The sequence below is a fragment of the Falco peregrinus genome, chromosome 5 (genome assembly GCF_023634155.1).
Source record: "Falco peregrinus isolate bFalPer1 chromosome 5, bFalPer1.pri, whole genome shotgun sequence".
Lineage (NCBI taxonomy): Eukaryota > Metazoa > Chordata > Aves > Falconiformes > Falconidae > Falco > Falco peregrinus.
Window position 1 is genome coordinate 93,507,311 of NC_073725.1, and position 22,153 is coordinate 93,529,463.

A 22,153-nucleotide genomic window follows, 5' to 3' on the forward strand; every position below is an offset into this window, starting at 1 on the left:
TAAATTGAAAAAAAGGCATCCTACAAAACACACGGGGGATCAATACACAGCCATATAGTTGGAACATCTGCTTACAAAAATGTCTGTATAGTCTCTGTTTTATTTAAAGTGCATCATCTTACCTCCATAATTTTTGAGAAACATGTAATTAAACTTGCCCAGATGGACTTGCAAGTTAAACAGAAAAGCATAATATACCTAATCATCTGCATGTGAAAGAGAAATGAGAAAATTGCATTGATACGGTCTCTAAATTTATAATTTGGAAAATGATGGCCTAAATCAGAGTCAGGTCACATCTAGCGAGGACTTCACTGCTGACAGATTAGGAATGTAAAACGGGTACAGACTTCTTGCGAGGTTTAGTCAAGTCCCCCACAATCACAGAAAAACTTGCCACTTAATCCCTAAATAAACATAAATTACACATCATCACATACATTTTCTTTGCTCTCCTTTACAACTATGTACAGCTGAGTGATACTGTAGAAATCTCATTTTGGTGGCTAAAAGTCTTCTGGTTTTAGTTTAAATGAATTTTTGTCCACTTCAGGTCTAATTATTCTTGTCTCCGTGCCCTCTTAGCTTCATCAGCTCTTCCCCTCTGAAGTTTCTTCTCCTTCTCCAGCTTCAGTCACTCCAGCGCTAGAATTACATGTCCTCTGGCTTCAAACCTCTGTACAATAATATGTAGCACCATGTTCACAGGAGTCATTATGATGGTTTTCACCCATCACCACTGCCGTCACCTCAACAGCACATTTAACTCCGTTTACACGTTATCTATATTAAGGAACCTCCTGCCCACCCTTAGAGACAGGCAGGGCTTGTCCAGGAAGCGCAACAGGGTGGCATTATGGAAGGAGAAGAAACAGCCAAATGAAGTTTCTCAGGAGAGTTTTCATGGCAACAGCGAACTTTGACAGGCTGGGAGAGGAAGACAAGGGCAGATGCCCTTAGAGATGCTAAGGACCTTACTTTGACTTTTTGCCCCAAACTGAAATGAGTATTTTAATTGTGCCGTTTGCGCAACTCTTCCCTGACATTAGGGGAATGTTTTCTGGTGAGAGTTCAAGACACTCGAGCTCTGATCAGCCATAGAAAATACAAGGAAACTACTTTCCGTTGGGACCCCAGCACAATCCCTGAGGGAGGGTCAGACCTCTGCCAGCTCCTGCATCACTTCCACAGCGTGTCTCAGCATCCCACGCTGCCAAACAGTACCCACAGCAAACTGTAACAGCACTGCCTTCGCTCTACCACTTACACCTGTTCTTACCCCAAAAGCCTTTTAGAAAGCATGTGCTGTTAACAACTGCCAGCTGCAGCAAAATCGTCCCTTGACATGGCAAAAGCACCTTTAACACAGATCAGTATAACCGTATTCAACAGGCAGCAATGTTGCATGGGCCAGGGCGAGCTGACACCAGAGGCAAAGCGATGCTTAATAGTCTTGGGGAGTTTAACGCCACACTGCAGTCCAGACACTGCTGTGAAATGGATAAAATCCAATTCCACCACTGTTAAAAAATTTACAGGATTTGCCACAGCAAGGGCTATCCCCCACCAGAAGTGACCTGTACCTTTGCCCGCATGACCTCTCTCCATCCCACCATCTACTGTCCTCTCCTGCTAGCAACAGCCAGCCCCAGCTGTGGCCAAGGGCAGCCTTGTACTTGTCCAAAGCCCTCTGCGGGAGTTAACTATTCAGCACTGACTTTTACTGACAACTTAAAGCACGCTCCTAGGCAGCTTTTAAAAACTTTTCCAAGGGAAGACCAGTGCACTCACAGCAACAACGTCCAGCAGCGCCCTTGCTCAGATGGCAAGGTTTGTGCTAGGTATTCAGTTCTCAGTGGAAAACCTGCAACTCGCAGCCAGCACATGGTGGTGTTACGTCACCACGCTCCTGTGACTGCATCACCCACTGCTACGGTGTCATGATTTAACCCAGCCCCACGCGGCCGCTCGCTCACTGCCCCCAGTGGGATAGGGGAGAGAATCAGGAGGGTAGAAGTGATAAGGCTCATGGGTTGAGATAAGACAGTTCAATAGGTAAAGCAAAAGCCGCACACACAAGCAATGCAAAACAAGGAGTTAATTCACTACTTTCCATCAGCAGGCAGGCGTTCAGCATTTGAAATTACAGGAGCTTAAAGGGAACCAAAACCTCCTCAAGTAATTAAAAAAACCACACCCAACAAAACCAAAACATGAAGGGCAAGCCAGATCTCAACTGCAAAGCCTTCCCCAGCGAGCTTCAGCCACAGCATACCGAGCGCCGTGACGCCAAGGGCTGGGTTGTGTTTGGGAAGTGATTATATTAATAGGAGTCATTCGGTGCTTTATCTCTTCCAAGTGCTATGCAAACATTAATTAGGCAGTCGGGTACAGAAATGCAAAGTGCTGCAGAACTGACCAAAATATAAATTAATTAATCATGGAACAGCAACATATTAATCATTTTCCAACTACCCACTAACATCAAAGCACCAGTCAGTCATGGGAACTACACAGCACCAGAAAAAACATTGAACAAATTGAATTGCTGCATTGTTTATAGAAGACTGTCATTTAATATGTAGAACAGTACTTCCTGGTTTAATTATTCATATTCAGACATGAATTTAGCAGAATTTCTTTTGTACGTAACCTACATCTGCTTAGATAGAAGCAAAAATTCAAACAGGCCTGTGAATATTCATATTTGTATGAATTCTGAGTTTTAGTTTTTCATAGAGCTGGATACCTGATTTCATTGGAATGCATTGATATCGGTTATGGTGATTTTTGTCTAACAATGGAAAATACTTGACTATGTATTAGTTGTGTCGTGTCGTCGTCCCCCCCCCCCCCCCCCCCCCCCGAATTACATAGCCATGCTATAAATATTCTGGTCTGAACCACTGCTGAGGTATTGGTTATGCTGTATCAACTTGTGACAAAAGAAGAAAGAATGCTTGGACAGGCATTTCTAAGGATATTTTCCTGTAAAAAAACACTGTTGGGGAAAAAAAAAAACACCCTAAACCTCACCACACTGGAAATAAGCTCAACAGAAATATCTCCCTTTTTTTTTTTTCTTCTCACTTTGCTATCACATGCCTATTTCTACATTTTAAAACTGCATTTTTCAGCAGATAGAAGGTGAAAAAATGCTTTTGTTCCACCTTAATAAAAAATATGACAGAATTTGGTACTGAAAAATATGATGCTGTCCCTGGATTTGAAGAATTAATTGCAGGTGTTTCTGGGGTATCACGACACCAGCAACAGGCTTCCCTGTAATAACAGCCAGTAAAAAATGCCACTGCAACCCTGGTTCTGACGGCTGGAACGATGTACAGATTTTGCACGTGTGGTCTTCTCCACATTAATTCACCCTACCTTTTCAGATGTGAGAGGCAATACTGCTAATATCGAATTATATATATTTATATATATACATATTAATATGTATTACACTGCACAGCTAGCTTTTTACATAACAGTATAGGTATGTGCAGAAAGTGCAGAGTGACCGATGCAAACCACTCTCGGGGAGCAACACAGGTATCTTTTGGATCACCTTCCACGTTTCACTAAACAATTGCCAGCAATCTTTGTACAAGCCATTTAACCTGTTGCAAAACAAAGGCTCACACAGCTGAGGGGTTTCACAAAGAAGCCAATTTAGCAGAGAGAAAGAACCGTGTTTCCTTATTCATTCAAATCGGTGTAAAACAAATACCAGATTCTGTGTTTTGGCTTGTGCTTTCTGGAGTGACTTCAGCCCCCGCACCAGGCGTGCGGCGCAGCCATGCTGTCCCTCTGATGGAGCACACTGGGTGCAACACAAGTATTGTAGAGCCACAAGACAGACTGGTTTTTTGAAGCTACTGCATTTACGTGGTGCTTGCTAAGAAAAACAGGAGGGAGAGCCTTGCTGGCTGGTGCGTTTGATGTGAGCACAGATCCTTCTTTTTAATCGGCAAGAACAAGAAGGCCAGGAACCAGAGCAGTGAGGGATGTTGAGGCAGGAGGGCAAGCCAGAGCCCAGGCACACGCACGACAGCAGACCATAAATGCTTCTCCAAAGCTACTAGGTTCCTTTTTTGTTTTCTGTCAAAATATGAGCGGACCTTCATGGTTAAGTTACTTCATAAAATATGCATATGCACATGCATGCTCAGACAGCTAACGCATCTATGCGGCTGCCGCTCGTTAACATGCAAATATGACTTCAACAGTGAAACTCACTGCTACAGGAAGTTAATGAGGCGAAGAATTGCATAAGAGTCACAAAAATACAGAAAATTTCCTTCCCTGCTTGTCCAGCACATTAGAGGCATACGGACTATGTCCCATCTTCATTAGCGCAGGTCTTTTCGGCTCATCCTGTGCGATGCCGTTTGGTCCCCATCGCTGCTCCCGGGCGGCACACGTACACCTTTCAGGGGATCCGACAGCTACGTGGGGCTGCCCAAGAGCAAAGTCACGACTCAACGAGCTGTGTGTTGTTTTTCACAGCCTATTCTGCTTTTCATCTTCCTCTACAAAACTTGAAGTTATCGCCACAACTGCTATTTAAGGAATCTGACAGCCCTAACAAATTTGGCACCAAAGGAATAATTTGAAGTTCCTGCTTCCCAGAGCTGACACCTGAAGAAAAGACTCCTGAAAACACAGTCAGAAACCCAGAACTGATATGTAATGACTATTGAGCCCAAGGAAAGCATTGTTAATTTTTATCAGTATGACCTCAGAACAGCCAGTGAGAAAAGTAGTCTGAAAAATATGGTCCCAAAATTGGGATCCCAAAAAATCCCCCAAAACTGGGTTATGGATTAAAAGGGGGTGGGATGCTCAGAAAGACCTTTAGCAGTGCTGCTGCCTTGTGAGGGAGGCTGGATACCTCCCGAAATGATTAGCAGATCCGTACCTCTAGGCAGCTGGTTTAAGTACGCCCCGGGATTGATCTAGCTTTCTACCCGAGTGTTTTATCCTCCTGTGAAGAACCGCAGTACCTGAACACCCAGCAGACAAAATCAATAGCAATATCCTGGGCGGACGGTGAGCAGCTCTGCACGGCTGTTGGCCCCCGGCACATTGGCGGCAGTGGGTAACTGGTCCCTTAACCACACGTTTGGATACCCTCAGTGCTGCGGGTCTGACAGCTGTTTAATGGCTTGGCTGGTACGAGTTTGGAAGTTTTCATGCCGTTTCCAGTGAGCAGATGTTCATTTAAAAAAAAAATAAATCTGAAGTAGCTGCTGGGACTGGCAGTAGCTGGAGCCCTGTGGCTGTCCCCGAAGCGTGCCAGGGCCACGGCCGCAGGGCAATGGCAGGGTGCTCGCCTCCATGCAGCATTTTTGCAGCGTTTTGACAGGGCGACACACAAAAAGCTCATCCCCCACCAGCCAGGCTGTGCTGCGGCAGGGACAGGGAAGCGATGCGGTACCTGGGCTCGGTGCCCGACACTGGTTGGCAGAACTAAACACAAGTATGTCATTTTAAGCTTATGTTCACAGGTAACTCAATACTTAGCAGAGTTTTTCCAATCATTTGAGGGTCCACAAGGCACTACGGAGGGTTGTTAGATAACTTTTCTGCATACGATTTTTACTTTTTTTTTCTTTGTATAATTCAATTATTAATTTGTTTTTTCTTAAGGATGGCTCAGTAATTTGAGCAAGATGAAACAAAATATTCCTTCCTAGCTTTTTTTCCTAACTTAGAACTTAAGAATTTCAGAGAAGAGCAATCTGTTGTAGACAGAAGGACAGTTTCCATCCCTGCGGGGCAGGCTTGGAGCAGAGCCACCACGCAGGGCAGCGGAATGAGCAGTGCCCCAGGAGCAGGGCCAGCCCCAGGCTCCCCTGCACCTCCCTGCTGCTGGGCAGGAGACAGCTTGGGAAGCTCCCAGGCTCCTGTCAGCTTTTCCCTTGGGATCAACACTGGAGGTTCTCCAAGAGCAGCGTATATGCTAGCAGAGGCAAACAAGCCTCTTGAAACTAGTTTTTTTTTTTTTAAAAAAAGTTGAACATAAAAATATAAAAAAGAAGAAGGGCTGAAGGTTTGTTTATGAACTTTGATGTTTTACCACTTTCTGCCTTTTGCATGGAGCTGCTAAATCACAGCTACTAAAATTAACTACCTCAGGGTCACCCCCTCCTGCCTTGCAGAGCGCACCGATGCAGAACAAGACAACGCAAGGCATCCAGTACAGTTTCCTCCTTAATTCTGGAATATTTAAGAACCAGATCTGGATAGTCCATAACACCACAGTGCTACACGAAACACTTGCACCTGTCTGGGAAGCATCCTGAGCGCGCTGGCTAATAACAGCACTGCGCCTGACCGAGTTAGCCCTGCTCTGTGGTAACACCATGGCTCGTGCAGCAGAATCCCTTCCACACCTGCAGCTCGTGCAGCTCGCAGGCAGACACGGCCACTTCCAAATCTTGTCGAAAGAAGCCGGCCCAAACCACGTCCTTCAGCAAAATGAAACAACTTCCACACTCATCCCCTAATGTAAAACTCGCACAAAACTTTTAGCACTCCTCTCCCTGTAACTCGACCAAATCTCGCTCCGTGGGACAGACACACTGATGCCATGCCCTGAAGATACTCAGTGCACTGCAAAGATGAGAAAAAGTGCTGTTGCAGAAGGGTGTGGGGAAGGCCAGTGCTTATGAAATGCATTTTTCTAAAAAAAAGATGTAAGAGATAAGGAACTCCCTCCCCCACACACACATATTCTCCTGAAGCTTTTTTGCTGACCCTAGACATTTTCCAATATATCTTTTAAGTATAGAAATCACAGTGAAAAAAAAAAAAAAAATCATGCTTTTGTTTTCCCACTGTTTTGTTGATTTGCTTAAAATACAGGGCCATACTTCATGTATTCCCACAGTCTAACTTCTCTAGGGTTGCAATTCCTGAAGCACGTGTGGCACTGCATTGCAGAATGTCTCTGCATCCAATTTTCTGCCAGCTCAGAAACTGTCATAGCACATTTCGAAAGACTTGGAACCAAATTTCAAAAATAGGTACCCGTAAGTACCGGAATAAAAGTGGCTTTGTGTTCAGTAGAGCTAAGCAGAAGAAAGTAAACACTATTATAAGTAGTTTGCTGTTACTTAAAATGCTGAGAAAGTACCCTGACAATGTGCACATATAAAAGGGAAGAAAGCACAAGTTACTAAACAAAGCAGTAAAACACTGAGCACCAAGCAGCAAATAAATTAGAGCAATCCAGACGAACACCAAGGTGACATAAACTTTAATTAAAACATAACACACACCCCTCCTCAGAACAAAATACATGTTAAAGAATAATAACACTAAGTCAAGAAGGACACATTCTGAATTGTAAAGAAAGTCTTCAGCAGCCCTGGGGTGATGGCAGCACCCGCCAGGAGGCATGGGGGGTGACAACAGCCCGGCGCCCCCCGCTCGCTGAGCAGTCACCTGCAAGTGACTCCCTGCACACAAGAAGGTCAGCGTGGCTTTGGGGCGAGCTCTGGTGACCCTCTGCCAATCTGGAACATCTTCAAGAACTGTTTCAGCTCCAGAAAAAGGGCACATTCCTTGGAAATCTCATTTTGCTGGGAATGCTCAAAACATTGCAGCTCTCCGGGAAGAAAAGGTTACACAGGGGCAGTTACAGAAGATGGTTATATTGCTAAAATATGTTATTTTAATTATTTGTTAAATGGAGCGAGGTTTTAGCTGTAGTGTAACACCATTTTAATGTGATTTAAAGCTATACTCCATGTAGGTTTAATTGAGCATTGAAATGCTTAACACAGAACACTGAAAACAACTTCCATCAACAGCAACTTTGAACTGGAAATGAGGCAGCAGCCCTCTGAAACACTGTGCTTTTACTGTGGAGATACTGATCAACAGTAAAAGGAGCTTGTTCAGAGCATCAACCTGATCCGTTCAGCAACCCTCCCTCACACCAGCCATGGAGCAGGGAGTTATTTTGCCATTTTATCACTGGCATATAAAGTGTGGCACATTTTTGCATTGGTGTCAAATACAGTGGCATTCTTAAATCAAAAGTTTTAAAATGATGCTGTACCTGCAAAGCACACCATGAATGATTGCAGCATGAGCAGTTCCCATAGCAACCTCATCTTCAGCTTCCCGGGTCAGAGGAGACCAGCCCAGTGACTACAGAAGAGAACGGGGCTCCTTGGAAATTTTAGGCAACCTTTAATCTGTAAAAAAGAAAAGACAGATTACAAGGAGATTTAGGATTGCCGCTCCTTCTATTTGTTGGTAGAGTTGTTTTTATTCTTTCTGGGAAAGTTGCACCTGAAGACCAACAAAGAAACTTTTTTAAACATTCCATGTAGAGTCATTCTGAGGAGCGATACGTGACCGTCTGAGTACGCTGGGCACCAGATGAGGATTACGAATTGTCACCCTGTATCTTGGGCACAGTCAGATTTTGTCTGTCTCTCGAATTTGTCATCAGCAGATCCACTCACTGCCTCTCTGGCGTAAGTGAAGTGTAATTAGTTAACCCTGTACATCATGGTTAAGAGAAAACTTATGGGAATTACATCCAATTTTCTTTACAAACACCACCCAGCACATGAAGGACACATCTCTGCACAGGCAACACTTTCTAGGAAATGTTCCCACATTGCTTGTTGGAGGAATGCTTTTCCATTTCACCCCATTCTGATTGCTCTAAACATCTTAAAAAAAAAAAAAAAATCCCTTAAATTATCTCCAGACCTGATCATTTCCTCACACTCCATTACAACTTGTAACTAGTTAAATTCTGTGAGCAGGCAATTTGAAGACTTCCTCAGTTTATCACTGCAAAGTACCCCCTGCAGTGCAACCCAAGGTGGAAAAAACATGCCTCCTTTTATGAAAGAAACCTTCTCCAGAGCAGGCATTTAAATATTAAAAATAAATAAATCAAGTCAGACACATATTCTTATAATTTATTCATATCACTGAAGGCTGGAAAAGTTAAGGGGCCTTCACGCTTGCAAGACAAACGGCATGACTAACAGGATGTGAAGGGGTATCATGAGAGGTCTCCGCTTGCTTTTGTGAGTTAAAATTGCTAAGATTCTTCTAATAAAGTCAAGTTCCATGCACTGAGAAATCTAAGAATCTTTATCCTCTGAAGATGCAGCTTGGAAGGGGGTAGAGATTAATTGCATACGTTCAGCTGTTCTCACACAGACTGATAAGTCTAGATGGGGGTTAGCAGGAAGGACTAATCAATGAAAACTAATGACTTAAGTGAATGATTGGAGTATTAATTATTAGTTTTTTGAGGGAAAATGTCTTCATGGACTTTTATATTGATTGACATAGTTAGGCAGCTACTCTGTGTTTACAGCAAACTCGAGAAATGTATTTTCTTTACCCTCTATAGTCTTGATATGCGGACAAATACTCTGTTTCCTCTACCAAATTCTGCTGGTTATAAGTGCACCTACACAGCAGATTCCCACCAAAGGCAAGTCACCCTTTATTTTACACTAGTGTAAGTGAGATCGGAGATAGAACTTGTGTTCACCAGCAGCTGCTGAAATTCTTTCATGTTCTCATTTTCCCACGTATTAGTCCCATCAATAAGCCCATCGTGTCACTTTATAAGGCTTCTCTTCATTACACGGCAAGGCAATGCTTCACGATTATTCTCCTCGCCCTCTGCAATAAGCTACGCGGGACAGAAACAGAACAATCGCTTACAGCCTTGGATACCTAATTAAAAACACAAGAGGTATAGCACTTATCAACTTAACCTACTGCCAGGAACCCATCTAAAGCACCTGCAGCCCCGTCTGCAAGCTGCCAGCACGCAGGAGGGATGACCAGAATCACTCCTGCTATGTGGGTTAGTAACAGCCTGAAGCTCCTCAGCTGTCCGTAAGCAGTGCTGCTGGCAAGGAAGCGGTATACCTGCCTTTCGGTTAAAAACATGGGAATATAAACCCCCAAATCTGACCAAAGTCAAGCACAATGCCTCTACTTGTTCCACAGGTTTTGGGGATGGCATGCCAGGAGACTCAATGGGGATGAGAGACCATGGAGACGGCTGTCCTGTTTGCAGGTCCCAAGGCTCTTTGCATCACATCCCTCGTACCCTCTTTGAACCAATAGTGCTGTTTTGGTACTTTATTTCCTAGTTTTTCATAGCTGCAGGAAAATTCTTGGATAGTCTTCAATTTATTACATTTCCCCACTGCACTGCAACTTCTCCTCTTACCAGAGCCTCTCTTGACTCACCACTCCTTTGGGAGAAACTCTGGCTACTTTGTGGTTTTCGCAAACTGATTTTTTTTTTCCCCCCACTTGGGAAATCATGCTTCTCTAAGCATTTTAAACACTAATAACAAAAGATTTCAAAATTCCTAATGTAAATTAGTCTTCAGCTTATAAGGGCATTAAAAATAGCAGGCTAGGCTCTTACTTTCCTCCCAAGATGTTTTGACACAATCACTGGGTCTTACATTCAGCCAAAAATAAAAGCTATGCTAAAAATATCCATTTTTAGTATTCAGCACATTTAATTATTAAGTCCAGTGAAAAAGCTGAAAGTCCTCCCTATTATTTAGTTATTCAAAACTCGGTCCAGATAATCAGCAGGCAGCAGAGGGTCACACATGCAGTTAAAAAAAAAATAATAAAAAAATTCAGATACCTGAATGGAAAGAGTCACTTACGGTATTACCAGACTGTCTATACGTGGCACTGTATATATACTCTGCGCATTTCCATCGATGCTAATGGCAACTCCATGCGCTTACGCAGCCAAAGTACATACCCAGTAATAATTACCTTACAGTATATTGCTAGAAGAGGTTCTAGCATATATTTTCTAAATATATGGGATCATACATCGTTCTGTTGCTGGATTAATATTAAAGCTTCAGAAGCAGCACTGCCCTGGTGCTCCCCAAGAGCCGCCCCAGGAGCGGCACTGAAATGGGCACTGGGGGCTTGGCTGCCAGCCCCCCTGCCCTGGCTGTTACCGATACAGCCACGGCAAGCTAACGTTAGGGGAAGTTTCCCAAAGAGAAACGATGCCTATCTTAGCATAAAAAGTAGTGAAAAGCGAGTTAGATGATTACCATTAAAAATATTTTCCTAAGGTTAAAACATGGTGGTATTCGAGCTAGGGCTGCGATTCCGTTTCTCGTGATAGTTCCCCATTTCACATGTGAGTGAGTCCAATCTTCAAAATGTTTTCCCGTAAACATTGCTGCTATTCATACCAGCAGGCCCGTTGTTCAGAGCAGTGTAAAAACTGTTGAAACACGTTGACTTTTTATGGCAACAACTTTAGGAAAGGCAACATTTGTGCATGAGCAGAAGATATATAATTGAAAAGATCCTTCCTATTTCTAAATGTTTTCTGACTATAAAATCCCAGGGGCGCTCATACTGCTTCTGAAGCAGAATATGAGAGTCCTGAAAACTTGCAAAGTTTAATATTTTATTTCCAGAAGGAAGCATATATAGTGTCAGCAGTGTACAGGTTGTTTTTTCAAGATGAAAATGAGATGGCTGTGCTTCAGTTTGGAAGTGCATCCCATTAGAAAACCTAGTGCCAACACACATGTGCAGATGTCTTTTTAACTGTACTTTTGGCAATGCATCCACTGCAAATTCTTTTGAAAGGCACCTTTTGTTTGTAATTGGATTCTGACGAAGAAAGTTGACTCTAAGAGCTCTGACTACAGTCAGGTATGAGGAAAAAATAAAAAGATGCATGTAGCAGAAATATCTGTGGTGAATTTTTCTAAGTTAGCAGGCATAGCTTTTTGTCAATATTTCATTTGGATGTTTAATGATTAGCACTTCTAAAAAAACCACAAACAAAATAGAAATGAAAAGCCTAAGGCTAAGATATATGGACGCATTTGGAAGACGAAAAATACTTTTGTATGTATAATTTTCAATATATGAATTCACATTTTTGTGACTATTATATTGTGAAGGAAAATTTGAAAAATACGCCTAAGACCCCCAAGTTTTGCAGCAGTAGCAGCAAGAAACAAGGTTTTAGCAATCATCTCACATTTTCCTGCTGCCCCTTGGTGTGCTGCACAGTGCCAATTCTGCTAAACTCCAAAATAAATCACTGTTAATGAAGCATGCTGCACATACAGACAGCAACAGGCATCTTTTAATCACCTCCACAAAGGAAGAGCTAAGGGAAAGCACAAACCACTGTAAGCACTAACAGGCGAGTGGCTCAGTTTAAGGTGGCACCAGCCCCTCTGACTGCCACGGGTCCGACCCGAGGGCGAGAGCAAGCATCTCACATGAATCCACGGCTTTCCTGAACGGCGACATTAATTCATGGTGTCAAAACCTCCGAAGAATTACCAAGCTTTTTAAACAGAGGTATAGTATCATAAAAATAATCTTCAGGCTTGGATGCAGAAGAGAGAGCAGAGCTGTGGGATACCCGAGTGCTGTCCGGTGACACACAACTCGGGGCCATACAGCTGCTGAGAGCACAAAATGTTCACAGGTCTAAGGACAAAGGCTTGTGGCAAACATATGCAAGAACATCAGCAGTGGATGCATATGGCAGATCGAGTCTAGAAAGACTAGTCCCAGCAAAACCTGGGAAACAAAAGTTTAGCATAAACTCAGATTCAACTTGTCTATGCAAAAAAAGTTAGAAAAGTCACCACTGAAGGTTTTCTGAGATCCAAAGAAACCTTTTTCCCTAAGAGGGAAGATACCTTCTTCTAATACACATGCACAAAAAGATCTATATCTATCAATGATGTGGTTGCTAGGTGCTTCACAAGCCCTAGTAACATACCTAACAAGAAGTCTGCAAAACTACACCAAAACGCTGTTCTCCATTTCCATCTCTCCAAACACACTAACACTTTCCCAAAGTTTATGGACTTTAAGGACCCAATCAGTGCAGGAGTTATGCCCTGGTTTTCTTGACAAGCCATTATAACACGTGATCATTTAAGTTTCTAACACTTAAGGAGCAGCGTTAACAGAGAAATACTGAAAAGCAAATGGTTCTTTTTAAGTGAAATAATTTCAGTTTAGAAGATTTTAAACCCTTTACTTCAACTCTGATTTTTTTATGCCACCACCACCACATTCAGTGGAAAACACAGCTAGTGGTTTTTTTTAAATAACCACAATGAGATGGACTGGACATCAGCTGCTTAAGAGCCCCTTAATACTCTAAAGAATGAGGCATCATCTCTGGAAAGAAACATCCACAAAAGCAGAGTTCACCGGTAGCACAGCTCACCTCACCCTCTGTGCGGTACGCCTGCCACACTTCCCTCAAATTGCTTTTATAAGAAGGAAGGAATATGAAAACTTCAACTTTGGGAAAGGAATTAACATCAACATGAATTTCTCCTGCTCACTACCTGGCAGGCAACATTAACTGCTTATTTTTAAAAACAGATACGCGGACAGGCTGCCTGCAGCCAGTCTATTTGTGATCTGAACCCACCCCTGCAGTCCTCTTTGAAGGACAGGTGTTTTTCCTATTTTATCACTTTGGAAATTTTCAATTTAGACTTCACCAGAGGCAAATACTATATCTTTACTGAAGGGCAGATATAACTTACTGAAAAGCCACAGCTGGAGAGTAATTACTGAAAGTTCACTGTCAAAATGAGTCTGTCTTTGGTCTTATGCTTTTGAGTATTTTTATTAATCACAATGGTGGCAGAGAATGTGTGCTTATTCAGTCTGCTGGTGACACTAACAGGCTGCAGGTACCTCTGAAGATGTGAATGTAATTCACAACCACCTTGACAAATTGGACATAAAAGCTGACTAAAACAGAAGGCTGGATCTCTGTAAGAGACAAGTGCTGCATACCGCAGTAAATAGGATGCTGCATTAAGTAGCACAAACATATGCTGGGGGGCAGGCGGCTGGGTGATTGCTCTGCACTGATCCACACGTGGCTGAACATGTCAGCCATGCCCTGGGACTGTGAGCAGCAAAAACCCTGCCTGGGATGTATACACCAGGTTTGCGGGTCCTTTGAATCTGAAAATTCCTGCCAGGTAAGCAACCTGTCGCTCTCCCCACCCCGCACCAGGGAGCCCCAGACGCAGTACTACAGCCAGGAGCTGATGCTGCTTGTCAAAGATTTGCCCCAACAGAAGCATCCAAAGAAGAACACCACAAAGGATTAGAAGTCTATAAATGTCCTATAAATAAAAGCAAATGGAGTTGCTTAGCCTAAAGAATAATGAAGAGAAAAACACCTATGGTATTAAAACATGTAAAAGACTGTTGCAAGTAGAAGGAAATAATTTGTTCCCGTGTCCCAAACAGATGTGACAACAATCAATACGCAAAAAAGATTAAGGTTTAGACTTCAGGAAAAGCTTCTTGTCATGCTAAGGCCAGCTGAAGCACAGCTACAGGCTGGCTGAATAGCCTGCAGAATATCCATTACTGATGTTCCTTAGCAATTAGTAAGATAAATTTAAGTCCAGAACAACCTAGACAGTGAGGGCAGAGACAGTACATATCTTGCTTCCAGAAACACCAGTATTTGGAAGGAGATGGAGAGACTTCCAAACACTGGGATTGTCCAGTCCCGCTGCTGCTGGCTGCAAGGCAAGGTTGTTTCACCCTCTGATTCAGAAATTGGAATAACAATAACCTTGAGATTCTGGTAATTGGGAGTCACTCAGACCAAGGCACCAAATGGTAGCATAGAGCCATCTTCTGTGAGTGAAGGTTAAAGAAACTGTCTGGCTTTCATAAGGGGTCATGGGGCAGAAGCAATGAGTGTATTTTTTTTCACATAAAAGATAAATAAGGTTTCTCCTAAATTAAAGGAAATTACTTTATCTGTGAAAGAGATTAAGCAGTGTTATTCCAGGGGAGCAGCATGAGGAATTAATTCATAACGAGGTCGCGGCAGATACAGAATGCTAAGAGCAGTTCAGGAAAACGGCGCGATTAGACCTCATTCAGTGGGGCTGCATCAATACATCAGCCCATAAAGATGCGACGTTATCCTTCCTGCAATTTAGTGTCCAAAAGCAACGTGGAGGTTGGACACCTTTGTGAGTGTGAAGGGCAGGAACCGCATCACTGGGGTAGACTAGTGAGAAATCAGCAATCCTGGAAGGGATTCTATATGATTCTATAGAGCTGTTAAGATTCAAGCATTATGGGTGGCTTTTGAGCATGCGGCTCAAATAGCTGGTAGCCCACACTGCTAGAGAGCATTGCTGTGGTACATCCCCCTAAGGTGCACCCTGAGCATGGGCAGCTGCGGATCCCTGCCAGCCCCACTTCCCAACATTGCTTGTGGCCCCAATTCAACAACACATCAGCCTTCTAAGCCTGACCCAGCCTCTTAATACTCTGCTGAATGCGGGCCTGTGGGTCGGGAAAGGCACCAGCTCTCTTTAGCAGATGCAATCAGTGACCCGCAAAACTGATCGTCCAGAAATAGAAGGTGCCTAGAAAGTGTGCCCCCAAAAGCACAGATCTTCGCAGCAATACTTTTTTGATGCACACATCGCTGATTTTTTTTCAGCACTTGAAAGATAGAGGTTTTTTTTCTACTGTGGTAGCTGTTGTCATAAGTCCTGAGATAAATACTGGCCCTGGGAAAAGGGAAAAGAAAAGGGAACTTGAAAAGATGGCCTGGGGAGATGAAGGGTAGTGGGTGTGTGCCGGTGGCATCTCTCACCGAGCTCTCCTTGTTCTCACAGCACGTCTGTCAGATCCTGATCTATCTCAAGCTTCTTTGCTGAAATTATCCCTTCTGGAGTTGCACTTATACACAATTCATGCATTATGAAATATATACAGGCATATTGTGCCTGATAAAACAAATGACACATACGCAGCACGTCTGAGACATGCTTATGATAAATGGGCATGAAATGCTTCAAAAAATTAATTATCTAAAGAAAAAAAGACCAAGAAAAACAACATCAGTTTTTACATGGTTTTTCCTCCTTTGGGCATTCATTCACATTCACTTGATAGAGATTTCATTTCACTATATCAAGGAAGTTACAGCACCTCAACAGATGCAAGTTCCCATCTCACCCCAGTCATTTGTATTTGTCAGGCTGGGTTTGGTGCGCGCCGTGCTGAAGCCACCTCCCCACCGCCATCGCACACCTGCCACGGCAGGGCGCGTGCCCGGGGAGGGTGCCCAGGTACACACACACGCGGGGAGCAAGGATTACATGCAGATTAAGACAATAAACATAATTCTAACCACATTAGCAAAGGCAGCTGAAGGAATAACTCAGTAAGCACCCACTGCCGTGAATTACAAGCCCTGGAGTTTAAATACAGTTTCTTCAACTAAGTTTCTTTGACGTAAGTGCTCTGTAGGTTATACTCATGCTATATATATCCCAAGAAACTGGCTGGTGGGCCAGCTCCGTTCACGGTGGGGCAGGCAGGGACACTCTTTGCTGCTGATGCATGAGAAGGTGTATAGAAATAACTACCCCTGGCACCATCCCTTTCTGACTTGTTACATCAGAAACTCCTCAAAGGAATATACCTGGTTTATCTCTATGCAGAACCTAGTGCCACTGCTTAACCTGACTAGAGCCTCTGGATTCCATGAAAATACTCAGCTAACAACAGACATGCACACCTTGTATATTTCACCGCGTTGCAGTATTCCCTGCACGCCTTCATCGGGAGCAAAACGCAGCTTCATGGAAGCAGCAATCCGTCTCAAACGCTGGATATTCCCAGCCATGCAACACATCCCTTCACCTTCTGAACCAGTGAATCAAAGCACCATTTTCCACTGAAGAAAAAAATGACAGTAATTAATAACTACCACACATCACCCTAGTACAATCCTCACTCTTCGCCTCTTGCCCCCAGGAAATCATCGTTGTCCTGTAAAACCTGGATAATTTGTAAGCATAAATCATCTCTAGGTAAGGAGATTTGGGTGACTAACAGCAAGACTAAATTAAGGCTACCGGTGTTAATTAGGGGTCACTGTGTTGTTCTACCTTTTCCATGGAAGGGATATATAGAGAAATGCTCACCTGAGGCAGCACCTAGCAGCCAACATCCAGCCTCTCCCAGCCCAGAAGTCCATTCACACCACGAAGTCGGAGGCACTTTGCTCAGTCAAGGAGAAACTTTATCATCATAAAAACCTGCAAGCAGTGAAAGCTCGCAGTCTGGCATTTTCTACAAATTAGAATTTATTCTTTTTTAGAGTCTTTTACCGAAGACTGTCTAGAACGGTTACCTTAAAACTCACCAATTTGAAAACAATTCGCAATTCATGCAGAGTAAAATTTTCAACACAGTATTTTGCAGAATTAAAATGAATGCTACCCCATATATCCAAGCAATAAATGACAAACTCTGCATAAAATGCCAGCTTTAGGCACAGCAAAACTCACTTGAAGAGAAAAAGATATTTGACTTGGTATTCAATAGGTCCAGCTCTTCTCTCCTAGCTGTATCACTGATCCACCGTCAAGGGAAATGGTCTCTGAAGCCCACTACATATAAAATGAATATTTTTTTTTTCTTTTTTCCAATAGCAATGACTGTCAACACGAGACCTGAATGCAGAGCAGAGCACTCAACCAAAGCCAGCTGCCAGGCAGGACGCTGCAGCCATCTCCCAAGCAAAGCCAGCCCATCCTGGTCTCCAAGCAGCCTCTTTCCACCAGAGAATACAGACGTACTGGCAAACTCCAGGATACAAAAATAAACTGTCAGCTAAAGTGGAGTATTAACCTCCATCTGACTTTTGATCACAAATTTCCTAAAGAAATAAGGGTTAATTTATCACTGTCTCAGTTTGACAGAACGATGCACAGAAGAAGCAAGGCTTGAAGAACTCTGTGTGACAATGAAGTTCCGTTTATCCCTAGGTCACTGCTTCCAGATAATGAATCAAGACAGTTTCACAGTCTGAACAGATAGAAAGGTAACATTCAAAGTTATCATTCACTTTGGAGTGAGTTTGTTCCCAAAATATACATTATCAGAGAGAATTATCTTGTCCAGGAGACAAAAAATTGATGTGAAAAATATTAAAAATATTTCCGTGATGCCCCTAAAATCAGCACCTTAATGACATTTTACTTTTCACTTCTGGAGCTTGCAAAATAATCCATTTTATTTCAAAGACAAAAGGAGAGCTCTCTCCATAGGAGTTCCACAGGGGGAAATCAAGTGTATTGGACATGCACACATTATGAAAATGCTTTACCCAGCCTGCTGCCTCCCTGCAGTGCCCACCTGAAGCTTCCGAAGGTGTAAAACAGAACTTAGAAAAGAAAAACAACAGGTGAGTTCATTAACTCTGAAAAGTTGCTAAGAAGCCAGTCTTGTACTCTGCATATTCCTGGGAACACAGGCTAGCAAAACAAAAATTCCTTCATCACTTGTGACTGGCAGAAGGTTTCCAACCCAGGGAACTGAGATACCTGGACCTGGAAATGGTTTTAACTATTTTGTTAAATTCAAAAATCACCGGGGGGGGGGAACAACAAAACAAACCCACTTACCACTTTGATATCCCCGTTACAAGATTATTTAGCTTTTTGTTTACCCTTCAAAGTTTATTTTAAAAAGTTGCCTGGAATTTGGGCATTTGAGGGAACTTCCCTCTGACTTTCCCAAATAGAAGGCTAGGCACTTAGCACTTCATTTCTGCTGGGATGCCATTAAAGTTCCGCTCCTCTCCAACAAAAGAAATCCTCCCTGATTTTTCAAACTAATGGCATCCAGTGAGCCGCACAGATATTTTTTTCTTACTGCCAAAACCAGGCTTCCTATGGCAGCTGGAAGCAGAAGGAAAGAGGTTGGATTTATCCCTCAGCATTTGCTGGCATATCAAGGCCAGAATTCCAGCTCTCAGGCATTCTTTCAAAAAATTAACACAGTCCAAATTAAGGGCTCCATAATTACTGGCAAAAAGTTTAATGGGTCTGGATTTATTAAAAAAATGAAACCTATATACTTGGGTGATCACATCCTGTAACAATTTTTGTGGCCTGTGAGATGGCACTGCAAAATATTTTCTGAATTATTATTTCTGGCTGCTAACCCCGGTTTAACCCTGTATGTTTATTCAGTTTGAATCTGAAAGATTCACACAGCCTGGGAGAGCAACGTCCCAGAAGGCTTATGCAAATAATCACAACAAGTCGTACATCACAGATTCAAAACGATAACAAAGCTGATGCAAAGGATGGGCCACCCACGGCGGGCGCCAGAGCAGCGAGTGGCCGAGCCCTGCGCCCAGCCCCCCCACGCTCCTCGGGGGTACCTGGCTCTCAATGAAACCCCGCCACAATCCTGAGCCATGAAAAGCGAGCTGCAGAAAACATTTCTCACAGGTTCTCGTTAAACCTGTTGTTGTATAAAATATTAAAAATGGATTTTAACCTCACTCTGCGAAAACTTACATACATTCTAAAAAAATCCACTACCCTTATTTTTGTCATAAATGTACCTTAGTTTTCACTCTTTTAAAAAAATAATTTAAAAGCTATCTTTGTCTTTAATGGGCCTATTATATAGCTACGTTTAGCATTATCTGTATGATTATTTTATTCAAGTAGTAATATGATAAAAATCAATTGGGTACAATTTCATATATATATATTTATTTTTTTGTAACTCCTGGCAGTAAGTAGAATTGAAATAATGAACTCAAACTCCTGGACCTGAGTCTCAGAAGATGCAATGCCCCGGGAATAGCTGGTTATTCTTGAACTCGGAGAAGACTTTTTGCCGCTCAAAGCTGTTCAGCATTTTCTTCTAGCAGAATTTAAGGTAAGAAAGCCCAGAACCATCCATAGAAGAAAGTGAAAAAAAAAAGTATATACAGTTGGCGATATTTTACACAAAATTAAGAAAAAGTTGCACAGCCAAGCTCACAGGCTCGTAGCTCCAATGGGTTTTACAGAGGTACCAAGCTGGAGCTGGGGTTGCTCTGCACCACGTTTCAAGCAGGTGGTTAGGAGACGGTGACAGCCTTACCTCCAGGGCAGCCCAGAAACCTTCAGTGCATCTTAGCTGCACCCTCAGTTACATCATGTTTAAAGTGAATTTCTGCATGCATACTTAAACCACAGTGTGGCTGCTCTACCCTTGCCTACGGCTGTCAATCGATTTGTAAGAGACAAAACCCATCTTGGGGCGGTTTCACCGCTGCACTACAAATGAGCCCTGACAGAAGTTTAACACGAGGCGTCTGTGAGCATCCCCTGCTCTGCAGGTGGCCTTCGAGGGAGCCGCTTCCTTGAGAGGAAAAGCCTGGATCACATGGGCTCCTTAACACAGGAGCTGTCACAGCCACTCGTCCGACTTGCCTGGCACCCTGGTTCCGATCCTATATACAATATTATACGTATTTGAAGGCAGCACCAGCCTTGCACTTCAGCTGCTCTCAGCAGCTCTCCTGCCTGCTGTGGGTGCTCCAGCTCCCACCACCCCTCCGTCCGCAGTCGGTGCTGGCACAGCCTGTGGTGCAAAGCCAAATGGCTCAGCTCCTCGTGTGAAACCAAAGAACCCACGCAATGAGACAACACAGCAAAATACGAGAATTCACAGATTCCCAGCCTGCTTTTCCTCCTGCTGTCAGCGGCTATTTCCAGCAGTGAGGCTGGGATCACACACAGGATATCAAGTGAAGGCACAACACGCCTCCTGTGCATCCTTTGGGATCTTTCTGACTGCAGAAATACTGATGTCACTGTTTACTTTGCAAATCTAAAGGCACAGCTGTGTCAAAATCCTGTTTGCAATATTTTGCTATCAAATAGTCCATTTTTACACCTAAACTTTTTAGTTGCATTAAAAAAAATGAGCTTTTCCCCAAGAAATCTAATAAGGAAGCAGAAATTCAGAGGTCTAACCTTGACCATGGCGGTCCAAAACAGGCTAATTCAGCCTTGAAATCATTCATCAGAATGGCTCCGATCAGCGTAGAACAAAGAGTTTTCCCTCCCACTGGGAAAGCAAATCCTCCAAAATCAAACCAAGCAAGCAGCGAAAGGAAGATGGCTGGAGGGATCTGCTCACCTGACAGCAGCTGAGATAAAGCAGCAGATTCTGTAAGGCTGGGGGTGTAAAGGGAAGCAAGGGCTGCTGCCTAAACGTGCTGTAACAGAAAACATGTTGGTCTCTTTAGTATGTAGGAACTTTGTTAGCTATTTCCAGACCTCAAAATTGCAGATGACTGCAGTTAAAAACAAGCGCCATGGTCACAGCAGAGGGCACCTGCCAGATGCGGCCAGAGGTTACGGCCACCAAGAGCCCCCCCTGCCCAGCCCCTGCCCCAGCTGCACCGGAGAGGGCTGGGGACCCCGAGCTGGGAGAGTCACGGTCACACATGGCTTCGCACCTAGGAGCTCCTTGGAGATATCTTCTGCAGAGATTTGTTGTCCTGCCAGAAGATGATTAAAAATCGTGGCTGAACCCAACGTGACTTGCTACAAAGCAAGGGGGGGGCAGGAGTTCCTGGCGATCTCAGGCGAGGTGACCTGTCTCGGTGACGCGATGCGTGGCTGGCAGCGTGCACAGCACAACGCTGACTCCTGTGACACCTCCGGGTAATCACTGCTATTATTTGGTACACTTCATAATGCAATTCTTTAGCTCTGATTTAATTACTAAACATAAAAGGAAATAAACTTCAGAATGAAAACAAAGAAATTGCACTGCATGTAATTTATGGGAGCTATTCTTCAGCTGAATGCCATAAAACCCTGCATGTTTATGATACCCTATTAGAGGGCTGAAAACACACTTGCATTTGCTTATATTGACTATGCAGATTATGCGATATTACTGCCTGTTTCTGCCTCTGCCATTTTTCATAGAAGCAGCGTATTTGTTTAAAGACATCCTTGCACTAAGCATTGGCTCCTGCTAGGAAAAAAAAATAATAAAATAAGACTGGCGATGTACTCTCTCATCGCCAGAGGCTGGCAAGCTGGTAGGCGCCGAGCAGCTGGCAGAGGTACGCAAAAGAAGGGGGCACCGCACACAGTTTTGTTTTCAATCTGGAATATCAGTTATTGGAGGAAGTAACCCCACAGCCAGACAAAACAAGAACCATCCCTGCAGTGGATAACTATGTCAAATGATGTGAGCCACATGGCACTTCAGGAATGGCTGCACGATAGCATGAGGATTC

The 22,153-nt window shown here is 43.4% G+C and overlaps 1 protein-coding gene across 5 annotated transcripts in view; it reads right to left on the bottom strand.

Moving 5' to 3' along the window:
* LOC101920190 (contactin-4) overlaps window positions 1-22,153 on the bottom strand; it is a 339,023-nt gene that overhangs the window by 159,745 nt on the left and 157,125 nt on the right. For all 5 annotated transcript variants that reach the window (XM_055806900.1, XM_055806899.1, XM_027790641.2 and 2 more), the window contains one exon: window positions 8,072-8,210. In XM_055806900.1, coding sequence (XP_055662875.1) covers window positions 8,072-8,126 — 55 coding nt within the window. In that variant the 5' untranslated portion in view covers window positions 8,127-8,210. The remainder of the gene's footprint in view (window positions 1-8,071; window positions 8,211-22,153) is intronic.